General features: G+C 35.2%; 1 protein-coding gene across 1 annotated transcript in view; it reads right to left on the bottom strand.

Moving 5' to 3' along the window:
• Col11a1 (collagen type XI alpha 1 chain) overlaps nucleotides 1-20,907 on the bottom strand; it is a 201,646-nt gene that overhangs the window by 95,542 nt on the left and 85,197 nt on the right. The window contains exons 19-30 of the mRNA XM_042279780.2: nucleotides 20,646-20,699; nucleotides 20,489-20,533; nucleotides 18,610-18,663; nucleotides 17,750-17,794; nucleotides 17,493-17,546; nucleotides 17,010-17,054; nucleotides 12,756-12,809; nucleotides 11,180-11,224; nucleotides 10,706-10,759; nucleotides 10,561-10,605; nucleotides 3,255-3,308; nucleotides 1,144-1,251 (exon numbers count right to left, since the gene is read on the bottom strand). Of these exons, the coding sequence (XP_042135714.1) occupies nucleotides 1,144-1,251; nucleotides 3,255-3,308; nucleotides 10,561-10,605; nucleotides 10,706-10,759; nucleotides 11,180-11,224; nucleotides 12,756-12,809; nucleotides 17,010-17,054; nucleotides 17,493-17,546; nucleotides 17,750-17,794; nucleotides 18,610-18,663; nucleotides 20,489-20,533; nucleotides 20,646-20,699 (657 nt within the window). The remainder of the gene's footprint in view (nucleotides 1-1,143; nucleotides 1,252-3,254; nucleotides 3,309-10,560; nucleotides 10,606-10,705; nucleotides 10,760-11,179; nucleotides 11,225-12,755; nucleotides 12,810-17,009; nucleotides 17,055-17,492; nucleotides 17,547-17,749; nucleotides 17,795-18,609; nucleotides 18,664-20,488; nucleotides 20,534-20,645; nucleotides 20,700-20,907) is intronic.

Here is a 20,907-nt window from a genome sequence, read left to right as displayed (position 1 = left end):
CTGAGACCATTTGTACATAACAAGGTATAGCTGAGAAGGGAGGAAGGTCATCAGAGAACCTTGATCAACTGACAATGATGCCTTGACTTCTCATCATCTCTCCTTACTGGCTAAATACAACAGTGCTTATCAGCTCAGCAAAGGCAATGGTTTCCCAAGCATGAGCCCTGTAAAACTGCCACATCAGTGATTCTAGATGGGAAAGCCTTTCGTCCATTTCTTCACAAAGTCTGCACAGTAGCAACAAAACTTCCTTGTGAGACAAAATGTGTGCAGGTGGACATATTACAACTTTCTAATAAAGAATATACTTTCTTTATTTTCCAGGAAACAATGCTATCACTGGAGAAAAATATTTATACAAAAAAAAGAGAATTCATAAGAATTCTATCAACAGGATAAAGCAGCTATTTTTAATTTGCTTTATTATACACATGAAATAATGCTTATCATTTAACGTTTCTCATTTTCCCTTCAATTAAGTTCATAGACTGTGAATAAGCATAGTGTGCACAGCATCACCTGTTTGTCATGATTAAGGCCATGGATTTAATCCCCAATACACTCCCAAATTATAGCAATTTAAGCTCATAATACACAAAAAAGTTTCCTAAATAGATAAATTGTCTATGGAGCAAAATGAATGTTCTTTATTGCATTTAAAGTAAAGATAATAAAAATATTTTGACAAAGCACATATGGTCCAGGTTCTCTCAAACCAATGAATATTGTATTTATCTGGAAATTCTTTCTTAATATCAGATTAAATTCAAATCTCTTGAAGAGAAGCCTGAATATACTTTAAATAATACCCTGTGGAAATATATTTATACACAAAAAGAAAACATCTATTTTGTTTCGGGGCAAATATGGTTTGGTTTGATCTGATACAGTAAGGAAGCCATCATTCACTGTTTTCTTTAAACTCAGGACATTTATATTCAGCATCAAATGTGGGCAAGCTTTAGGAATGGCTGCTCATGACTGAGCCCATGGGAGGGTAAGGGCAAATGTGGCCAGCTCAGGACTGAGTGCTCTCTCACTATGGTAAGAGTATTGCACACTGAATCCAAGAACTTTGCTGTGTAAAATGCCACAGTAGCACTCTGCACTGCACACCCTGAGAGAGGAAAGCTCACCAACCTTCTCTCCTGCTTGGCCAGAGGGTCCTGGGTCTCCAGTTGGGCCTGCTCGGCCTTTGGGGCCCTCAGGGCCATCTTCTCCTCTTGGGCCAACTTGGCCCACCTCACCCTGGAATGCAAAGTAATATTGTTTGTTCATTTAAAACACTTCAAGATTGGGAGGGGGAGATTCTAGACTATGAGAGAATCGGGCTTTTGGACTTTTGGTTTGTTGCCTCTTATTATGTTTGCTTGCTTTCTTATGAGAAAGGGTTGAAATAGTTAGATGTCAACAAGCATTTCATTATTGAATAAATAACTGAATGTGGCCTAACATTTAAAAAGTTGTGGAAGCTTGATGGAATCATGTGTACTCCCATCTTGCTTGAATAAATCTGGGATGAAGGAGAGAGAGACAGAGACAGAGACAGAGACAGAGACAGAGAGACAGAAACAGAGACACAAAGACAGAGATAGAGACAGTGAAGAAAGAGAACACATACAGGAGCCACTGAAGAGTAAAGATTAGAAAGCAGCTTTGGAAACTATCATTTGGAACACAAAAGTCTTCATTATGGATTTTTTTTTAATCTTGAGCAAAGCAGAAGCTGAATTTCAGCTGAATTATCTCCCATCCTGACATATTTTACATGAACCTTAGGGAATCACGACTCCTCTGAGGTCTGCTTCATTGATTAGATAGATGAGGTATTTATAACAGTTAAGAAATAAAGTATCTAATGGCCTTTAGTTGAGTTAATCCACTTTCAAATATATTATTACCAGATGTAAATATATCATTGTTACACTCTGCAGTTCAGGAAACCATAAAAATTTAAATGCATGTAAGTTGCACAACATGACTGTCAGTCACCATAGTTCACAACATACACACAAAATTTAAAATAAAACTGTATTCTTTTTTCTAGTAATTTGACCATACTATTTTGAAACTTTCATGAACAACAGTACTCGGTTATATGTAGATGTTGTTGAGGTGATATCTTAATAAACCCACAGGTGAGGTGAGACTATCAAGATTGTATTTGGTTGTATAGCTCTACAACATCATGCTTGTCTAGCATTGTCAAAGTCCATAGTTACATCCTCAAAACTACAAAAAAAAATGCACATAGTACACACATCCTCCTGAAATTTCTATTAAGCATAGCTTATCTTAAAAGTGCAAATATTTCAAGCATGCTGGCTGGAACATGCCTTTAAACTCAGCTCTCAGAAGGCAGAGGCAAATGGTCTCTGTGAGCTTTAAGCTAAATTAGGATATTGAGGGTTACATAGTGAGTCCCTGTCTCAAAAACAAAAGCAAAAGCAAGAGCAATAGTTGAAGAAAAAGCAAGTATAAGCAATATATACTCAATGTATAGTAGAGTAAAAGCATCTAACATCTAACACAAAACTGCCATTTCAGGTAGTCAGATTATTAAATCTATTCTCAATTAAATCTATGCTCTTAACGTGACGGACTTGTTAGAATTTAATCCAATAGGTATCTTCATACATTTGTGTGTCTCTTATAAAATTTAACACAACATTTAGAAAAACACTGGCATTATACTATTCCCACTATCATTATACTGTCCAATATTTATATACCAATTGAAGTGCGATGTCTTCGATAATATTTTATTTCACCTATGCTTGCTGAATTTACTGTTAAGCAAAATTATATTTGTAAAAGATGATAACATTTCTGTCAACTTGAAACAAGCAAGAGTCATTTTGGAGACAGGAACCCCAATTGAGAAAATGCCCCCATAGTTTAGCCTGGAGGCAAATCTGTGGTGCATTTTCTTGATTGAAGATGGAGATGAAATGTTTGTGCCACCCTGGGATGAAAGTCCTGGGTGCTGTAAGAAAGCTGGCTAGGAAGAGCCAGCCAGTAAGGGGCACTTCTTCCTGGCCTGTGTCAGCTCCTGCCTCCAGGTTCTTCTCCTACTTGAGTTCTGCCCTGATTTCTGACTTTTCTCAGTGATGTACTGTCACCTGGATCTGTAAGGGAAATAAACCCTTTTCTCCTTACGTGGCTTTTGATCCTGGTGTTTTATCACAGTAGAAAGCTGAACTAAAGCAGTGTCTTCAAATTTATGTATTCATGTAAATCTTGTTACTCACTCTGTCCCCTTTAAGCCCCATGTCACCTTTGAATCCTGGAAAGCCATCTTCACCCTATCATGAATAAAGAAGATTGTAATCAATTATTTTGAATGGCAAAAAAATATGTAAAATGAGCATTAATAATTAGAAGAAATTCTTCTAAGAAATAAAAGTTCTAGTCATGAAACCACAAACTGTCTATTGCATCCCAGACCTATTCCCTTTTCCTTGGAATTTTATCATGTAATCATTTCCATAGTCCTTGGCTATAAATTAGAGAATTTTTCACAAATATATTCATTGCTATCTCTATCTCATGGGGGAATAATCATTTTTAATAACAGCATTCCTTTTAAAATTTTAAACAAAGAAAAAGTATTTAAATGATTATCATTAACATAAATTGAAGAACTTGACAAAATATTTTACCCAATGCAACACACTTCTACATTGGAATTTTCATGATTTTCAGTTTTCTCCAGTGACGCTGGGCTTATCAGTCACTTCAGGGCAGTCCTCGGTCCTCATGTTCAGAAGTAGTTGACTAACATGGACTCCATAATTTTTGTGTGTTTTTATTAGCTAGAGTTTGGTGTGGGGCTTTATTGTTTTTTGGGGGAAGGGGTATTTTGTTTTCTTGGTTTGCAGAGGGGTTGTTTATTTTGATTAAACTTAGTTAGGTGAGAAGGGATGGGGAGAGGATCTGGAAGGACTTGTGGAAGGGAAAGAATGTGGTTAAACTATACTTTAGTTTGAAGATTGTTTTATAACAAAAATATAAAAAAGAATTTTCACAATTTTATATAATTTGCATTCAACAAATATATTTTATCTCAAATTGATCTCTAAACTGTATTCTGTTAACTGGTGAGGAATTAGAAAGTTTATAATACACATTACATTTGGACTGTAAATTTTCCATCACATGCTAAGATAGGTGATGCTGAACAGTGGGCATCCTTTGGCACAGAGAAGAGACATTTTGATTACAGACATATTTTCAGCTACTCATCCTAAAACTAGAAATCTTCAGGAATGGCTTTACTGCTTCAAGAATTTCAAGAAAACAAACTGATTTATTTTTCATTACACTTTAAATGGACATTTACTGTGTACAAAGAAAAGTAAAGCATTTTGAGTTTATTTCTGGTACCAACAATAAATGAAGCCAGAATATATCACAGTTTTATTAGTTTTTTGAGAATTTTGTACAATTCATGCTCTCTCTCAACAGCTCTCAGACACAGAACCTTCCCCTACATTAAATGTGATGTGCTCTCTTCTTTAATATTTCTTTTATTTTTGAGATTATACTAAAATTATACCATTTCCTCCTTCCCTCACCTCCTTCCAAACCCTCCTATTTACTCCTCCTTGGTCTCCTTCAAATTCTTGGCCTCTTTTATCATTAATTGTTATTACTTGAATAGATGTATATGTATATACATATATAAAATTACTTTTAAAACAAAAAGTAATAATACTACATTTTCATCTCATCAGTATATATTTCTTCTATTTATGAAATTAAACATCTAAGAAGAGTCTATTATAATCAGTATTTTTTTATAATGTGAATAATTTCCTATCACAATACATAGTTGATATAAAAGACAAGAAAACAATCAAAATAATTATTAAAATACTCAAATATTTTAATGATAAGAATTCAATTCAGATACATAATTTTGCAATAAAAGCTTCTCCAAGCAAGAATAATAAAACAGTTCTTCAAACTTCATACATCATTATAGAATTTCAAAAACAGTCTGACTGTATGAATTTTTAGCTGTATGGGAACATAAACATGACCTACAGAGAGGCAACACCAGTTGGCAAGCCAGCAGGGATAAGGGAACTTTCACAAGGCCTCACTCTGAAATGAAGAGTTATAGGCATTTAATGGGTGCTAAGAAGGAGAGGGTCAGTATTTTTCTGGGAAAGGGTCCCTGGTAGGTCATGTGACCTAAGCTGTCCACTCTAAACATATGCACATGTAAGTAAAACTAAATGGAGTGATCAGGTTGTGCTCAAATATACACAAGTGTGGTTTTGCACATGTATGTGCAAGGATGTTGGTATATGTATGTGGGCATGTAAAACTAATAATAGAAGAGGTCATGAATTGGAAGAGGGGTAATAGACAGAAGGGAAAAAACGGGGGAGGTCAACACGGTGTAAATACACTGCTTATATGTGAAATTCCCTTTCAAAAAGAGTTTGTTTTTTCAAAGTGTTGTATAGTTCCTAAATGCTTGGAAAAAATGATTGCTTTCTAATAACAATTCTCAGTATTTCCATAAAAGATTAATTACTAAAATTAAGCTTTGCAAATGCATATTTATTTTACACTCAGCAAATGGTATCTGGGAAATAACTTCTTTGTGCTGAATGTCCTAAATCAAGTATGTAGAAAGATAAGATATATTAAAGATAAATGTTAAATAGTATTAAATGTAAAGACAAAATGTTAAAAATAAAATACTAAATGTTAAAAGATAAATAATAAAGATAAAAGTATATAGGAGAAAGATATACTAAAGTTCAATGTTAAAGAACAATGGATCGATTCAGAAGAGAAGTGACAACAGAATTTAGAACAATATTTCCAGTGAAATACACTAATTAATAGCAAAGACTTTAGCATGTACTCATGAATTGGCAAGTTTAATATTACGAAGTTGCCCAGTGTCTCAAAAATAATTCATTCAATGAAACTCCCACCAAAATCCCAATATTTATATATATGTAATAGCAAGTAATGAAACAAAAGGCCATGATTGGATAGAGAACAAGGACAGATACCTGGGAGCATTTGGGAGGAGGAAAAAAGAAAGGAAGAAATGCTGTAATTACATTATATTCTCAAAAATGATCCCAATGCAATTCTTCACAGAGATTGCAAAAATCTTAAATTTCATATGGCAATACAAAATATCCAAGATAGCCAAAGCAATCCTGAAGGACAATAAAGAGCCCGAGGCAACACCATCTTAGATGGAAAACTATACTATAGATTTCTAGATCCAGTTTCTGAAACAGCATGGTACTGACATACAAAACAGACTCATTAATCAATGAATAGAATTGAAGACACACATATAAGCCCACATTCTTTTCCTTTCCTTTATTTTGAGATTACACTATAATTATACCATTTCTTCCTTGCCTTTCCTCACTCCAAACCCTCCTATATATCCCTCCTCTCTCTCTTTCAAATTCTTGGCCTTATCTTTCATTAATTGTTATTATATAAATATCTATATATATTTCATTATTTGTTGTATATTTTCATTAAAACACAGAAAAAATAATCACACCATTTTTAACTTCAAATTACTTCAAGGATGAATGTAAATTAGTTCCTGCCTATGCCATGATTTAACCCTTAATAATTTCTTATGCCTTTAATTGCCCTTCTATTCTTATCCAAGTCCTGGAATTAAGTTTCTGAAAACAGGGGTTTGAGCTACCGTATCGCTATCCTTCACATCATACGTTTTCCTAACTGAGTGGTACTGTTAACTCAAGACTCAGCTCATAATTTTGCTTAGAAATTTTTCTTGCTTAAATTTTTCCTTCATAAAATTAACCTATATTTCTTGTGTACCCTCAAATATATATTTGTTATGACAAAAAATAAGCCAGTTTGCACTTAATCACAAATGGACATTGTTTTCAACAAATGGTGGAACCGATAATCATTCCTAATTAGCCATTGAATCCCTGGTGCTTATTCTATTTGACATTTAAAATCCATGATGCTCAATAAACACTAAGTGAAAAATGGGAAAATATCCATGTTTTAGTTGTCAATTTGTAAATTATGTAAAGGTCCGGAAAATCTCATAGCTTAGAGTATTATGGCTACATGAAATGTGAACTCCAGACTCATGTGTTGAATGCTTGTTCTTTTCTGCTAACACAGTTTCCAGTGCTGTGGGAGTTCAGAAGCTGTGGCCCTTCCTGCAGAAGGAGTTCACTAAGGCAGCATTTGAGTATTTTACACAGCCTCAAGTTCTTGCTGTGTCCTCACTGCACAGATGAAATCCCACCTGTCATAACTTTCCCACCACAACTGACTGAAATTCCTGAAACTATGACCGCAAATAAGCCTTTCATCCTTGACTTTTTTGTTTAGGTTTTTTTTTTTTGTTGTTGTTGTTGTTGTTGTTGTTGTTCATAAAAGACATTGGGGACAGAATAAAGAGGCAGCACACAAAATATGAGAAAACAATGTAAAAGACCCAGAAGTACATTAAGAAAATATTCAGCATCAATGCTCAATCATCATGAAAATGCAAAAGAAAGCTACTGGGATAACAGCTGTTAAACACAAGGAAAGAATGTATGTGTTGGTGAGAGTGTGGAGAAATGGAGTTCTCTGTGCTGTCAGTGAGAATGTAAAGTGGGTGGATTGGAAAATTATAAAATTAAAGTGGAAACTTTAGGTCTGAGTATGTACATGACAATTGGATGCAGAATCTTAAATGTATGTATACACCCATGGTTGTGAGAATAATAGTCAAAATATAGCAGCAATCAAAGTATCCATTAATACGCTAATGGACAGGAAAAAATAGCTATTGAAATGTTATTTAGCTTTTAAGGGAAGGGAATCCTTAGCTATTATAAAAATTTGAGGACCTTGAATTGTCACATCAAATATTTTGATGCAGGGAAACACAAAGAACTAAACATTGGAAACAGTGATACAAACATGCGACACATCTAAATTAAAGGCTTTTTTTTTTTTTTTTGTAGACTTTTTTTCCTCAGGAGTAAACCACGTTTTTTTCAAGATTCTAGTGGCAAAGTGGCCTTTTAAAGTGCAGGCTGTTTTGTGTACTGAGCGCCATTAGAGCAAAGGAAGAGGCTGAAGAGCTGAAATGGCCATTCACTGCCTATCCACTGCTGTCAGTCGTTTCTCCCCTGAGACAAGGGTAATCACACAGTGGCCGAGTTTAGTTTGAAGAAAGCTGTGTGCTGTGTCTAGGAAGCAGTAAAAGTACTGAGGATTGTTTCGAACAATCCTAGTCAGTCGGTTAGTTTGATTTTGTTTTGTTTGAATTTAATTTTTTTACTCATTTATTTGATTCTTTGAAATCAAGACATGAAAGGCTATAATTGTCAGCCCTCAAAATACTCCTCATTAATGAAAAAATATAAGACCCAATTTCTTTAGGCATATCATTGATCACCATTGCTAGGCAAACAGTATGTCAAGTCATGAGATTGCGAGTTCTAAAATTAATAAATTTTAGAAAAACAAAGAGATGATGTAGAATTTGGTCAGAGCTGCAAACAAAAGCTACAGGGTTTGGTTTATTTGGTTGTCATAGTGGAAGATTTAGGGGCAGACAGGAAATCAAAAACAGAGAATTTTAATCTCAGTGTGCTAACTTCCCCGTTCACCATTTGATAACCATAAACACCATTACAAAGGAAGAAGTTTTTATTTACTTTTGGGTGTTTAAGGTTTTGGGGATTTGACCTACTTACTTACGCATTCTAGGGAAGCATCTACCACTGAGCTACACTGCTCTTTAACAACCTTTCTGTCTCTTCTTAATCTATTATGGGCTGTATAAACTATTTTCATATTTTTAAAAAAATGAATATTAAAATTCATTGCAACATAGTGTAAACAAAAATTATTCTATTTAAAAAACTTTTATTTACCTAGAATTCTCAAAATTGAGCTATATAATACAGTTTGTTATATTAGTTAGAAATAAAAGCAGAGTATTTAAAGATTTAGATTTAAAAGTGAAGCTTAAAAATGCAAATTTCCCTTTTATACATTTATTCTAGACGATGTTAGAGTCAGAATACAGAACTCTGACTCCAATTAAAACTTTTAATCATTTTTCTTGCTATGAATTTTTTCTTCTGAAACTAAACACAACTAAAATTAACCAATAATTGCTTGGTGTTTCGATGTAGAACTGTGTGACGTTTATTTGTACAGATGCTTTCTCATTTGTTTCTTATCCTCTATAATCTACTTACCTGTCACTTTGCAACTAATTCTCCCTCTAGAAACTTACCACATGCCACCTCAATTAAAGACCTTTCTTTTAAATATTGTCCACTTAAAATTTTTTGGTGGGTGCTAATTCCAGGAGGCAATTTAAATAGTTATGTAGATATATAACATGAGTATGTACATGTGGTACATATGTCAAAATACAGACAGCATAAGATGCAGAAATTTTAATTTCAGCACTGCAGGATAATCACTGCTGCTCTGTCACATCAGGAAGACTTTAAACCATATTCACCTATGATGGTCAAGATGAATTAAGATTGTCATCAAAATAGATAACTTAGTGGAAAGGGCATCACATTTTTTTCAAGAACACAATTAACAATATATTGTACACCTTTACAATCTCCTGGGAGTATTTTCTATAAAAAAAATAAATTTTAATGGGGATAATAAATTTATATTTAGTTATTAAACCCTAAGTAATACCAAATATGTTCAATGAATGCTCACGATATTATGATTCAAAAATAAATCATATCATTTAAGCCAACGCAGCATTATTATTAAAATAAAGAGCTATACATACCTCAACAAAATTACTAACAAAAAGGCCTTGTGTTTGCACTTTGTGTTTGAAAATTTATGTAATTTTAGTACGAATTAGCCTAATCCTGATTGTCATAAGTAGCTCCTTAGCACTGAAAACTTATCATTGAAGGATTTAGAAATGTCCAAATACATTAAATATTTACTTAAAAAAATCTAAATGCACTGCTCTTTACAAAGAGACAGGTAATCTCCTAAAGCCCTATGAAGGAGCCATTGGCTTGCATAGCCTGAGGCACCTACATCTATCTACCTCTGCTTGGTTTTAATTTTTCTTCCTCCCAACAATACCATTGCTTCCATGCAGCATATGAAGACTTCTTTTTCACAGTAACAACAACAAAATACTACATTTTCTATTAATTTCAGTTTATGAGTTTTGGAGATTTTAGTAGCGACAAATGAATGAACCTTGTTATGATATAACTAGAAACTTCCCTCCTGTCATAGCCAACCCATGCAGACAGATGAACCTGAGATTTAACTAAGTTGTACACATGTAATTAGAAGGGGGTTTGCGGCTAAATCGACATTTTTTTGCATCTGTTACAATGGAGATCTCAACCTAGGATACCAGACTGTTTTAAGGGTTCAGTGATAAGCTTGCAATGTGTGGCTTGTAAGTAATTGCGCTGCGTATTTCAAGGAGAAAATAAATGTTGAATACATTTGAATTGTACACACTGGATGCTTAGAAATTAAAAGCACCTAAAAGTCACATTTTACCTTTTCCCCTTTAGATCCCTTGAGACCTCTGACACCATCTGCACCCTATGGAACAAAATAAAAAATAAAAAAAAAATAAAAAAAATTAGAGGACTATGACACTTCAGCTGAAAATGAAATGATGTGCAAATAATTTAGCATTTACCTTTACTCCTCGAGGGCCAGGATAGCCAATAGGCCCCTGGGGACCAGGAGGACCCTGGAAAAGATCCATTGTGATGTAAATTATGGTACATTAACAATATTACTTATTCACATACTGCAAGTAACAGTTTAAGGAAGTAGTAGGTAAAAGTTAAATATTTACATAAATAATGTACAGATATTCAGTAATTCTTATTATAGTTAATAATAATTTATTCTATATGCACTAAATATATATCATGCAGATCTACCACCATGAGAATAATTTATAAAAAAAAAAAAGATGATATAGTCTATTTCCTAAATTAAAGTTAGCTATCCTAGGTATACTTGCTGGTTATACAAAACACTTATAATTGACAGGACCTAATAATTAACAGGACATTATAACTGACAGAACCTTATAACTGACAGGACCTTATAACTGACAGGACTTTATAACTGACTGATCTTCAGACAGCCATTTTGTACCTACCAAGGCCCCCTTTTCTCCAGACTGGCCTTCTTTTCCAGGGTGACCCTATATGGAGCAAACATACACACTGGTGAAGATGAGATATTAATTGTAACTGTCAATCTTGTGAAATTCTTCTTCATTTTTTTTAAAAAATCTGAGATCATATACTTTATAGTTTAAACATTATTGAAAAATTATATGAGTTTCATGACTTTCAGTAATATTGGAAACTGGTAGTTAGAGAAAAACATAAGGTTTTATTTGATGGGTATGTGCTTGAGTAAATATGGAATCTTTTTCAAAGATTTTGGGAAAAGCACATATATTTTGGATTTATTAGCTATTAGTAATTCAGTCTCAAAGTCCTACACACAGCAGGTTACATCTGATTTATATTCTGTATGGGAATTAAAGGATAATGTGTATATGCATCCTCAAAGGCAGCAAGAACATGTGATGGAAATATAGAGAAAGATCAAAGACACTCATCAGATTATTATGTAATTGAGATTCCATAAATAAAATATAGTTATATCACAAATAGATTCTATAGCTGCACTTAGAAATAGCACAAGAAATTTTGTATCTTGCTTGTCACAAATTTAAATAAGAAGTTTGAACAGGCAACATCAATAATAATTTTAAAATGAAAGTGGACATTATATGTGTGTGCGAGGTATTTCTATATTTTTATATAACAGAACTATCTCTACTTCTAGAAGATGAGGAACCCTCCTAGAAGCCTGAAGAATATTCATGGATATCATCTGAAGACAGTGATGAATGCTGTGCACCTTGACGGGGCCTCTCTGCTGTCTAGGTTTATGTCAACTTACACAAGCTAGACAGACTCCTTTGGGAAGAGGACATCTCACATAAGAAAATGGCCCAAGCATACTGGCCTAAAAGCAATCCTGTGGGGCATTTTCTTGATTGGTGATTGGGAGAGCCCAGCCCATTGTGTGGTGCCAAGTCTGGACATGTGGTCCTGAATGCTATAAGAAAGCTGACTGAGCCAGCCAATAAGAGTAAGACATACTCAGTACTCCTCTGCATTATTTCCTCCTGATGTTCCTGTCCTGCTTGAGTTCTTGTCCTGACTTCCCTCTGTGATTTTACCTGGAAGTAAATAAACCCTTTCCTCCCCAGGTTACTTTTGGTCATGGTGTTTTGTCACAGCAATAAAATCCTAAGACCGACAGACTGAAAGGTGAGTTACAATGTGGATGAGCTCTTCTAGAACATGAGCTAATTCACTGCATTTAGAATCTGTTTCTTAAACACTACAGTCACTGAAAATAAAAGCATGTTGAAATATAGAAGAATATATGGAATTGGGATGGAGGGATTTGGGCAGGTTCTGGTGTGCAGTGTGTGGATGATTTTTCTAGAGGCTACTGTGATTTTATTGAAGAGTTCTCAACAAAAGTCACAAAAGAAATGACATTGCATAGTAAAGAAACTAAGGCTTAATTATTGAATCAATTCACTCTTACTACTGCCTATATGCAATCATTTCTAAGAATCATGTTAAATTTATTTTTCAAGACTGCTTATGGAAATGTCAATGACAAGAGAGATAGCATTGACTTACGGGAGGCCCATCAGCACCGGGAAGTCCAGCAAGCCCTGGCTTTCCTTGTGGTCCCTAATTAACAAGAGGAGAGAATTTGACTTAAAAGGCAGGGAATTATGAAAGGCTCTTCACTGTGGATATCATTATAGTACTAATAACAAAATGAACTTAGGACAGTGGATTCTATATGTACAGACAAGCAGAAAGTGTTCTAAACACTTGATAATGGAAAACATACTACATAAAAACAAATGAAAACCGAACTTAACAGATGCCAAAAGATATGAAATATGTTACGTTTAGTCAGCTTGGCTGTTCTAAATTTTTACTTATTAAAGTTGACACATTAGTTTTTATATGATACAATAAGCTGGTGTCAACAGAACAAAAATGCAAATAGTAAAGTTGAGAAATGTATTTATTCCCAACACTGATTAATAAGTAAAGCTTTGGACACTCCCATTGACAACACTGTATTGATACCTACCCAGAGGTGCAGCCATAACCCCTGTTGAATGCTTTGGTAAATAACAGACCAAATACACAACTGTGGCCCCATAGGATTAAAATAGAGATGAAAAGTCCTGATGCTGACCTCTTAATAGCAGAGGAAACAACTTATTACCAGGGTGTTTATAGTGATGCAAACAAATGCATTGTGCTGCTAGTTTTACAAGGGCATTACAAACATAACTATATATACTATATGACTCTTGACCATGGTGATGAATGACTATAACAATTACCATGTTTACTATACTACATATTTTTATTATTTTAGAGTCCCACTCTTCTACTTACTAAAGAATAAGTTTGCTATAAAACATTGTTCTCATTTTTTCAGCCCATACAAATCCTGCTTATGTCTCTTGATTCTGACAAGAGGCTGCATCAGGTCACTGACCTATGTCAAGTAGATTCGCACATGTGCTGGCTGTGCTGTTCACATCATGATGTAGCTGGCTGCCTAATGATGTTTCTTAGATTGGACTACTGTCAATAGACACGGATACAGTTTGGAGTTCTAGTGATGGACGATCAGATTCTTAAACTGTTCTAGTAAATGTAAGTTCCTGTGTCAGTTATTAGGACCTGAAGACATGTACACCTATGTTGATGTAAGAGATGTATAAATTAATAAGCATCTAGCAAAAAAGTAAAATGCAACTTCTCAGCAGTTCACTTTAGTCCTTTGCTCACTGAGTCTTTCTAATTCCATGTCATCCCATCATTGCTAAGTTTAGAACACTGTAAAGACAAATACTGCAAGTGTACCCTTTCTGGGGAGAAAACTAGGAATTCTAATGGGAATATAAAGTATATCAAGCCCAAGACAGTATTGCTTGCAGTTCATTTCACTAGCCAGGATGTGAAAATAGCTGACAGATGAGAGGAATGTCATCAGCGTGTCTCAGTCTCCAACACAGTTTACAGTATTTCTGTTATTAGAGGGTTTTTAGCATAAGTATTGAACCATATGGACTGGACTTGCAGAGCTTTACAAGAAAGCACCAATTAAATCATGTGGACCAAAAAGCAGGAAAATCACCTTTTGAAGAATGGTTTTTATGCCCTATATTACTTGTATCCTTTCGGAAAGGCTTAAAATTTCAATTCCTTCCACCAATCTGCCATCCTACAACATTCCACAGCTATTACCATAAAATACTAAATATTTAATTGAAATATTTTGTCTGTCACAAATTATTGTTTATTTTCAAAACACCAGTCTTGTTTATTCAAAAACAAACCCAATACATCAACATAGAATAAGTCTGTTCATTATTATTACCAGCACAGGTGCCAGTGGCTCAGCAAGCAATGTTGCATGAACCCTTGCCACTGAAATATATTTGAGCAACAACAAGAAATATTAAAACTCTGGCAAAATAAGATGATTTTTTAATGAAACTGAATTCCATCCATCTCCTTTTGAATGGAGATTTCATGACAACAGAATGTTTTATCTGCATTTTTAACTCCCTGTGCTTTCCCTGGTGAGGTGGGAATAAAGATGAATGAATGTCATATGGTTCATATTTTAATAAAAGTTAAAATTTATGAAGTGCTTCTGTGCAGTATGTTAAGCAATTTATATGCATTATCCACTTTGTCTCAGTGAGTCCTGGGAAATATCAACATCTGTTATTATGTGACAGAGTCCTAGTCTGTATGCATCTAGATACACATTCAAGTCTTCAAAGTCACTGTCTTTAACAGACATTTACTTTGTGTCTTGGTATTTCTCACTGAGCTCATAGAAACACATCATTTGTTTTCTGTAAATCAATTAACATGTGAGTAATATGAACTCTGAACTCACATATTAAATCACAGGAAATGTTCTACTTGTCAAAAATGTCAGAATAAATAACAGAGGTAGTTTATCACTGAAAACCACTAGTAACCTTTATTGGAAATAGAATAAAACATAAGCTATAATAACTTTATTTGAAAGTTCTTAGAGATGAAAACATCTAATGCCAATATGATCATATCTGAATGTTAAATTACACATGAAATAGTTATTATTCACCAATTTTAAAGTACCAAGTGTTTTAGACGGGATAAGAGAAGATAACAAGTAAATAAAATATTTACTACCTGATATAGACAAAATATTAAGTACATACCATATATTTAATCTTTATATAGCTGTCTTTTTGAGCTTCTTATTTTTAATGGGACAAGATGGTCTTGAAATTTACAGGGTGGATATGCTCAGAACAAAGAAAATACTGGAGTGCAATGTGAGAATGGTTACAGTGAGCCAAATTATGTATTTTACTTTTGCCTCAGCAACAGGAATTCAAATACACCCATTTTCCCATTCTCTTAACAATCCAAGGAATACATAATTAAGTTCTGTTGGATGTGTAAAGGGAAAACGTTTAAAATGTAATTTATAATGAATGTAGAATGTTTATGAAGTGCTAGATAAAAGATAAGAATGGTCAAAGTCAAAAGTCACTGATCTAACTAAAGACCCAAGGAGGGTGCCACTCAATGATATACTACTTGCCTACATAAAAGGCTTAAGATATTCTTTGAGACATATATCATAATGTATTTTTCATTATCTCCACTATACTGCACCATATATCCATCCACAAGTAGACAGGAAATACTACTTAAGGAATGTATAAAGGAAACCAGGGGAAGTCATCCTTTTGGACGCCATTTATTCTTGCTGTGGTCCAGACCTGAGCTACAATAATAGTATTTGTCATTTACACAAGAGAAATGGGCCAATGGAAAGCCCCAAGATCGTAAAGCAAATCTGTTGAAAGCAAACCTAATTACAGTTGAAAATATCTATATATTTTACAGACAGGAGAGATGCTCAGTGGGAAGAGCACTGGTTGGTCTTCCAGAGGTCCTGAGTTCAATCCTGAGCACCTGCTTGGCAGCTCACAACCATCTGTAACTCCAGTTCCAGGCCCATTGATGGCCTCCACAGGCACTGCACACATGAAGTGCACAGACGTTCAGGAAAGAAAAAGATTCATAACATAAAATAATAATTTTTTAAATATATTTTATTAAAAAAAAAAACCCTTGGGCCGGGCGGTGGTGGCACACGCCTTTAATCCCAGCACTCGGGAGGCAGAGGCAGGCAGATCTCTGTGAGTTTGAGGCCAGCCTGGTCTCCAAAGCGAGTTCCAGGAAAGGCGCAAAGCTACACAGAGAGACCCTGTTTCGAAAAACCAAAAAAAAAAAAAAACCCTTGGAAGTAAATCAAAACATCACATACCATAATTAACCAGACATGAAGATTATTTTAACTGCTTTTCTAGTTTTAATTTTATCGTGGATGTTTTGTTTTTGGTGATAGATGATGTACATAAAATATATTGGATACTAAAAATGTAAAATGTAATGTGATGGTCCACAGCTTCCATTCTGGATGCCTTATTCTCAAAGTATAGAAGGTCAGAGTTTACGGACTTTGAGTCAAATGACAGATTTTAAATAATGAGAAAGTAAAGTTGAAGCAAAATAAAGAAAAAACACTCACCATCTCAGCTTCTGAAATCATCATTTTTGGTAATGTTACAATAAGGTACAATCTAAATAATAATCCAACACCTTTTTCTCACTTACATCTTAAAGGTGTTTAAATGAATTCTATCCAAATTTTATGTAGTGGTTCTACTTCAGGTTACTATATTACTTTGATAAAGCTATGTACAGAGATATGCAGAAGAGCGGGCCTAACACCTGCTGATGGTTGCAGGTACCAGTGATTATGAAAATAATGTATCAACTTACTTTTTCACCAGGAGGGCCAATAGGGCCTTGCGGACCAGGAAGACCCTAGTATAAAAGAATTTCATTCATGTCAGGAATCATTTCATAATGACACATCTTCACAATAGATGATAAAATCTAAGGCACGTGAACTGATTTACAAACCTTTCCCCCCCCCCCCCCCACACACACACATCTTCTTGCACTGCACAGAGAGTTTTGGAGCCCTGTGAGGAGTTTTACACAAGTTCCTTTTTGCAAAGAGCTTGTGATGTGAACCCCTCCAGAACCTTCTGTAGATGTGGATTTTCACTATGGTATCCTGTGAAGGCTCTATGAGTCCTTTTTGGTTTTTCTTGAACATGTTAAAAGAGGAAAGATTCTCTACATTCACAGCTTAAACATACTTGGTGCTACACAAAACATTCTGACACTATGACTTTTATTTCAAAAAGTACCATCTCAACCCATTATCTCCCAGGAAAAACAGTGAATTAGAGTTACCTGAGGTCCTGGATTCCCTTGCTGACCTGGAGGTCCAGGCTCCCCTTGAGGGCCCTGTATAGGAAGAAACAAAGTACTTAGTAAAGTTTTTGTATTATATGGGGTTTTTTAAATTCTAATTATTGAAAATTGTCCCAAAATCAGTTTTCACTCAAGAAGTTTAGAAAATATATTTAGCAATGTGCAAGAATTGTTTTTTTTTTTAATTTAGCAACAAAATATCTATTGACATGATTTCATAGTTCTTAACTACATACCATGTTTCCTTTCGGTCCTTGGGGGCCATCTATACCTGCCATACCCTTCAATGAAGAACAAAAATGGTTTAAAAATTTAGACATTCAGCATAGGCCCCAGGCTCCAAAAAGTCAGGTCTGGCTCCACTGCCTGGGGGCCTCCCAAACTGTTCAAGCTAATCAACTGTCTCACTTATCCAGAGGGCCCGGTCCAGTTCCATGAGGGCCCCTCTGCCGTTGGTTCACAGTTCATGCATTTCCACTAGTTTCACTTTGCTCAGCCTTGGTGTAGACAGGAGGGAACTGGACCTGCCTTGGCTGAGTCTGCCAGGCTGGGCTGACTCCCCAGGGGAGACCTTGCCTTGGAGGAGATGGTAGTGGGAGGTGTATTGGGGGGAGGGCTGGGCGTGGGAGGAGGGAGGATGGTGGAATCCATGGCTGATATGTTAAATTAAGTTAATTATAAAATCAAAATACTATATTTTTTTAATTTAGACATTCAAATGGAAAACACAAAGAATATCCAATAGCCTGTGGTTATTTATGATTCTTGTAAAAATAAACAGAAATGGGATATAGGATTTAACAAAAATTAAGGAAGGTCTGTTCTCTCCCATCCATGTCTACCCTGAAGATAATATAACATCATTTTACACTGTGTGCTAGGGATTAAGCATGGAAACTGTAAGACCTACTGAAACAGAAGGAAAGAGCAAGTACGGAGAGAGGGACCAGTTACCCTGATGGGCAGCATCCATAGAACTTACAGTCTAGAAGGACAGTTAACTAGATTCTGTGATAAGCACTATACAAATGTCCTGTGGGAAATTTGGCAACAAGTTTTCTTCTACAGAACCCAGACTACTCCCAGGAATACATACAGGCTGTCCAGGAGGTCCTGGAGTTCCCCGTGGTCCCAGCAAGCCTCGTGGACCCTAGAAGGAATAAAAGGAAAACAGAAAGCTTGCATAAGAAATGCCCTCAAAATGGGCCTCTTTCACTGAAAATTTTAATATAAAATATGAATTAAAATATTTATTCGTTTTCTATCAGTACACTGCACATATATGTTCTAAGTACCATCATTTGTGATATGAATATTGAATGTTTATTCAGACACAAAACGCAAAGTAGATGACAGTGGTTAGTACAGACACTTTCTTAGATCCAAAACATTCCCTGATGCATCACTAGTAATGTTTTTTTTTTAAATACAATAGATTAATGCTCTTAAGAAGATACTTTTATGTCATTTTCTAATTTGATTGGCACATTGAATTTTGCTGTTATGATCACACAGATTGAATAGACAGAAAAGCCCAGAGTCTCATTTATTTTCATTTATATAAATTCCATTCTGGGAGAGCATTCATTTCCAAGCAAACAGCTAAGTAACACTCTTTGCAGATTATAGAGCCATTTTCTACATAGAGGGGTTCTAAACTATTAACATTTACATTCACATTATCTCTCTCTCTCCTTCTGCTCAATGTTTTTTTTTTTTTCAGTTCTATGAAAGTCAGTGTAATAATAACTCTACCTACTCACTTGTGTGGTGATATTTTATTTGTGCTTTAATGAAGTTTGTCTGGAGATCAGAGGAAATAGCAAGCCATTTTAAGTAAACACAGAAGTCAGGCAGTGGTAGCACACGCCCTTAATCTGATCACTTAGCAGACAGGGGCTCTGTGTATTCAAGGTCATACTAGGGAACAGAGCTAAGTGTGGTGACACAAGCCTTTAATCCCAGTACCAACCATAGAGTCCTGGAGGTCAGTACAGACAGGCAGTGACAAGGAAGTGAGGTAGCTGGGCTAAGAGCCAATGAGAGGGCAGAACAGCAAGGCAATAAAGGCACGGGTAAGACAGGAAGTAGCTCGCATTTGGAAGCTGTAGAGCTAGAGAGGTAAGGTTGGCTGGTGGCTCTCACTATTTCTCTGATCTCTCTAAGGCTTTCACCCCTATATTTGGCTCCGTGTTTTACATTTAATGAGACCATTTAGAAATCCGTCTACACATTTCACTCTAGTTGATCTGGCCAGCTTTATAACGGCAAAAGCAGGCCGAAGTTAGGGGAGGTTTTCAAGTCTGTTTTGTTTTGTTTTTTCCTGTCTGGCTTTGTGTTCATCTCCCCAGCTGAGCTTCCTTATTATCAACATTCACTGGAGAAAAGTCATAAAATGTTTATGCCTCGTATGTGACATCTCAGCATCTTTCTTCTGACAATGTTAACAGTCACACAAAAAAATGAATTCTGAAGTTACTGGTAATATTTGAAAATAAATTTTTTATCTGCAATAAAAACTAAATAATAAGATTTGTGACCCAGATGATGTTAATTTCCACATTTCTTTTTTTTTTTTTTTTTTTTTTTTTTTTTTTTTTTTTTTTTTTTTTTGGTTTTTTCGAGACAGGGTTTCTCTGTGTAGCTTTGCGCCTTTCCTGGAGCTCACTTGGTAGCCCAGGCTGGCCTCGAACTCACAAAGATCCGCCTGCCTCTGCCTCCCGAGTGCTGGGATTAAAGGCGTGCGCCACCACGCCCGGCTAATTTCCACATTTCTTTCTCCCAAGTTAGAAAGTTTTTCTTTACAACAAAAGGACAGCTGTATTTTACACGTACCTTTTTAATATGAAAATTACTTGGCTAATTTGTGTAAAAAACAATATTTACTCAGGTTAGCATTGCCCAAATAAGTAATACCAACCACTATTCCTCAAAGAAGAGACTGTTATTTAAAAATAAAGAAAATAATTGCTTACAGCTTCACCTGGAAGACCCCTGGGCCCAATCTCTCCATCTTCTCCCTGTTGTTCACAAAGCAGAGGGAGCACTATTAGAGAGGTATCATTTCAGAAGGCTTTTGTCACTTGTGTTTTAATTGTAAACAGATCTAGAAGGAGTAAAATCTCAGTATACCCTCATTCCATCATCTCCAGGAAGGCCAGGAGGACCTTGTGGGCCTCTTTCCCCCTAAGGAGTAAACATAAACAGGATAAATGTAGAAGAAGATGATTGTCTATGAGAATATATCATCATCAACACAACCAGGTAAAACAGGATGCTTGCCCAGGAAAAATTACGTTGCCTTTGCCTTTCTTAGAATAGTGTCCATATAGGTAAAATTTTAAATTCTAACCAGCTTTATAAATTAATATGCTAGAAAAATGCTTCCTCAAGT

The sequence above is a fragment of the Peromyscus maniculatus genome, chromosome 6 (genome assembly GCF_049852395.1).
Source record: "Peromyscus maniculatus bairdii isolate BWxNUB_F1_BW_parent chromosome 6, HU_Pman_BW_mat_3.1, whole genome shotgun sequence".
Classification (NCBI taxonomy): Eukaryota; Metazoa; Chordata; class Mammalia; order Rodentia; family Cricetidae; genus Peromyscus; species Peromyscus maniculatus.
Note: the sequence above shows the minus strand (reverse complement) of the source record. Positions and strands in the feature narration are given on the sequence as shown.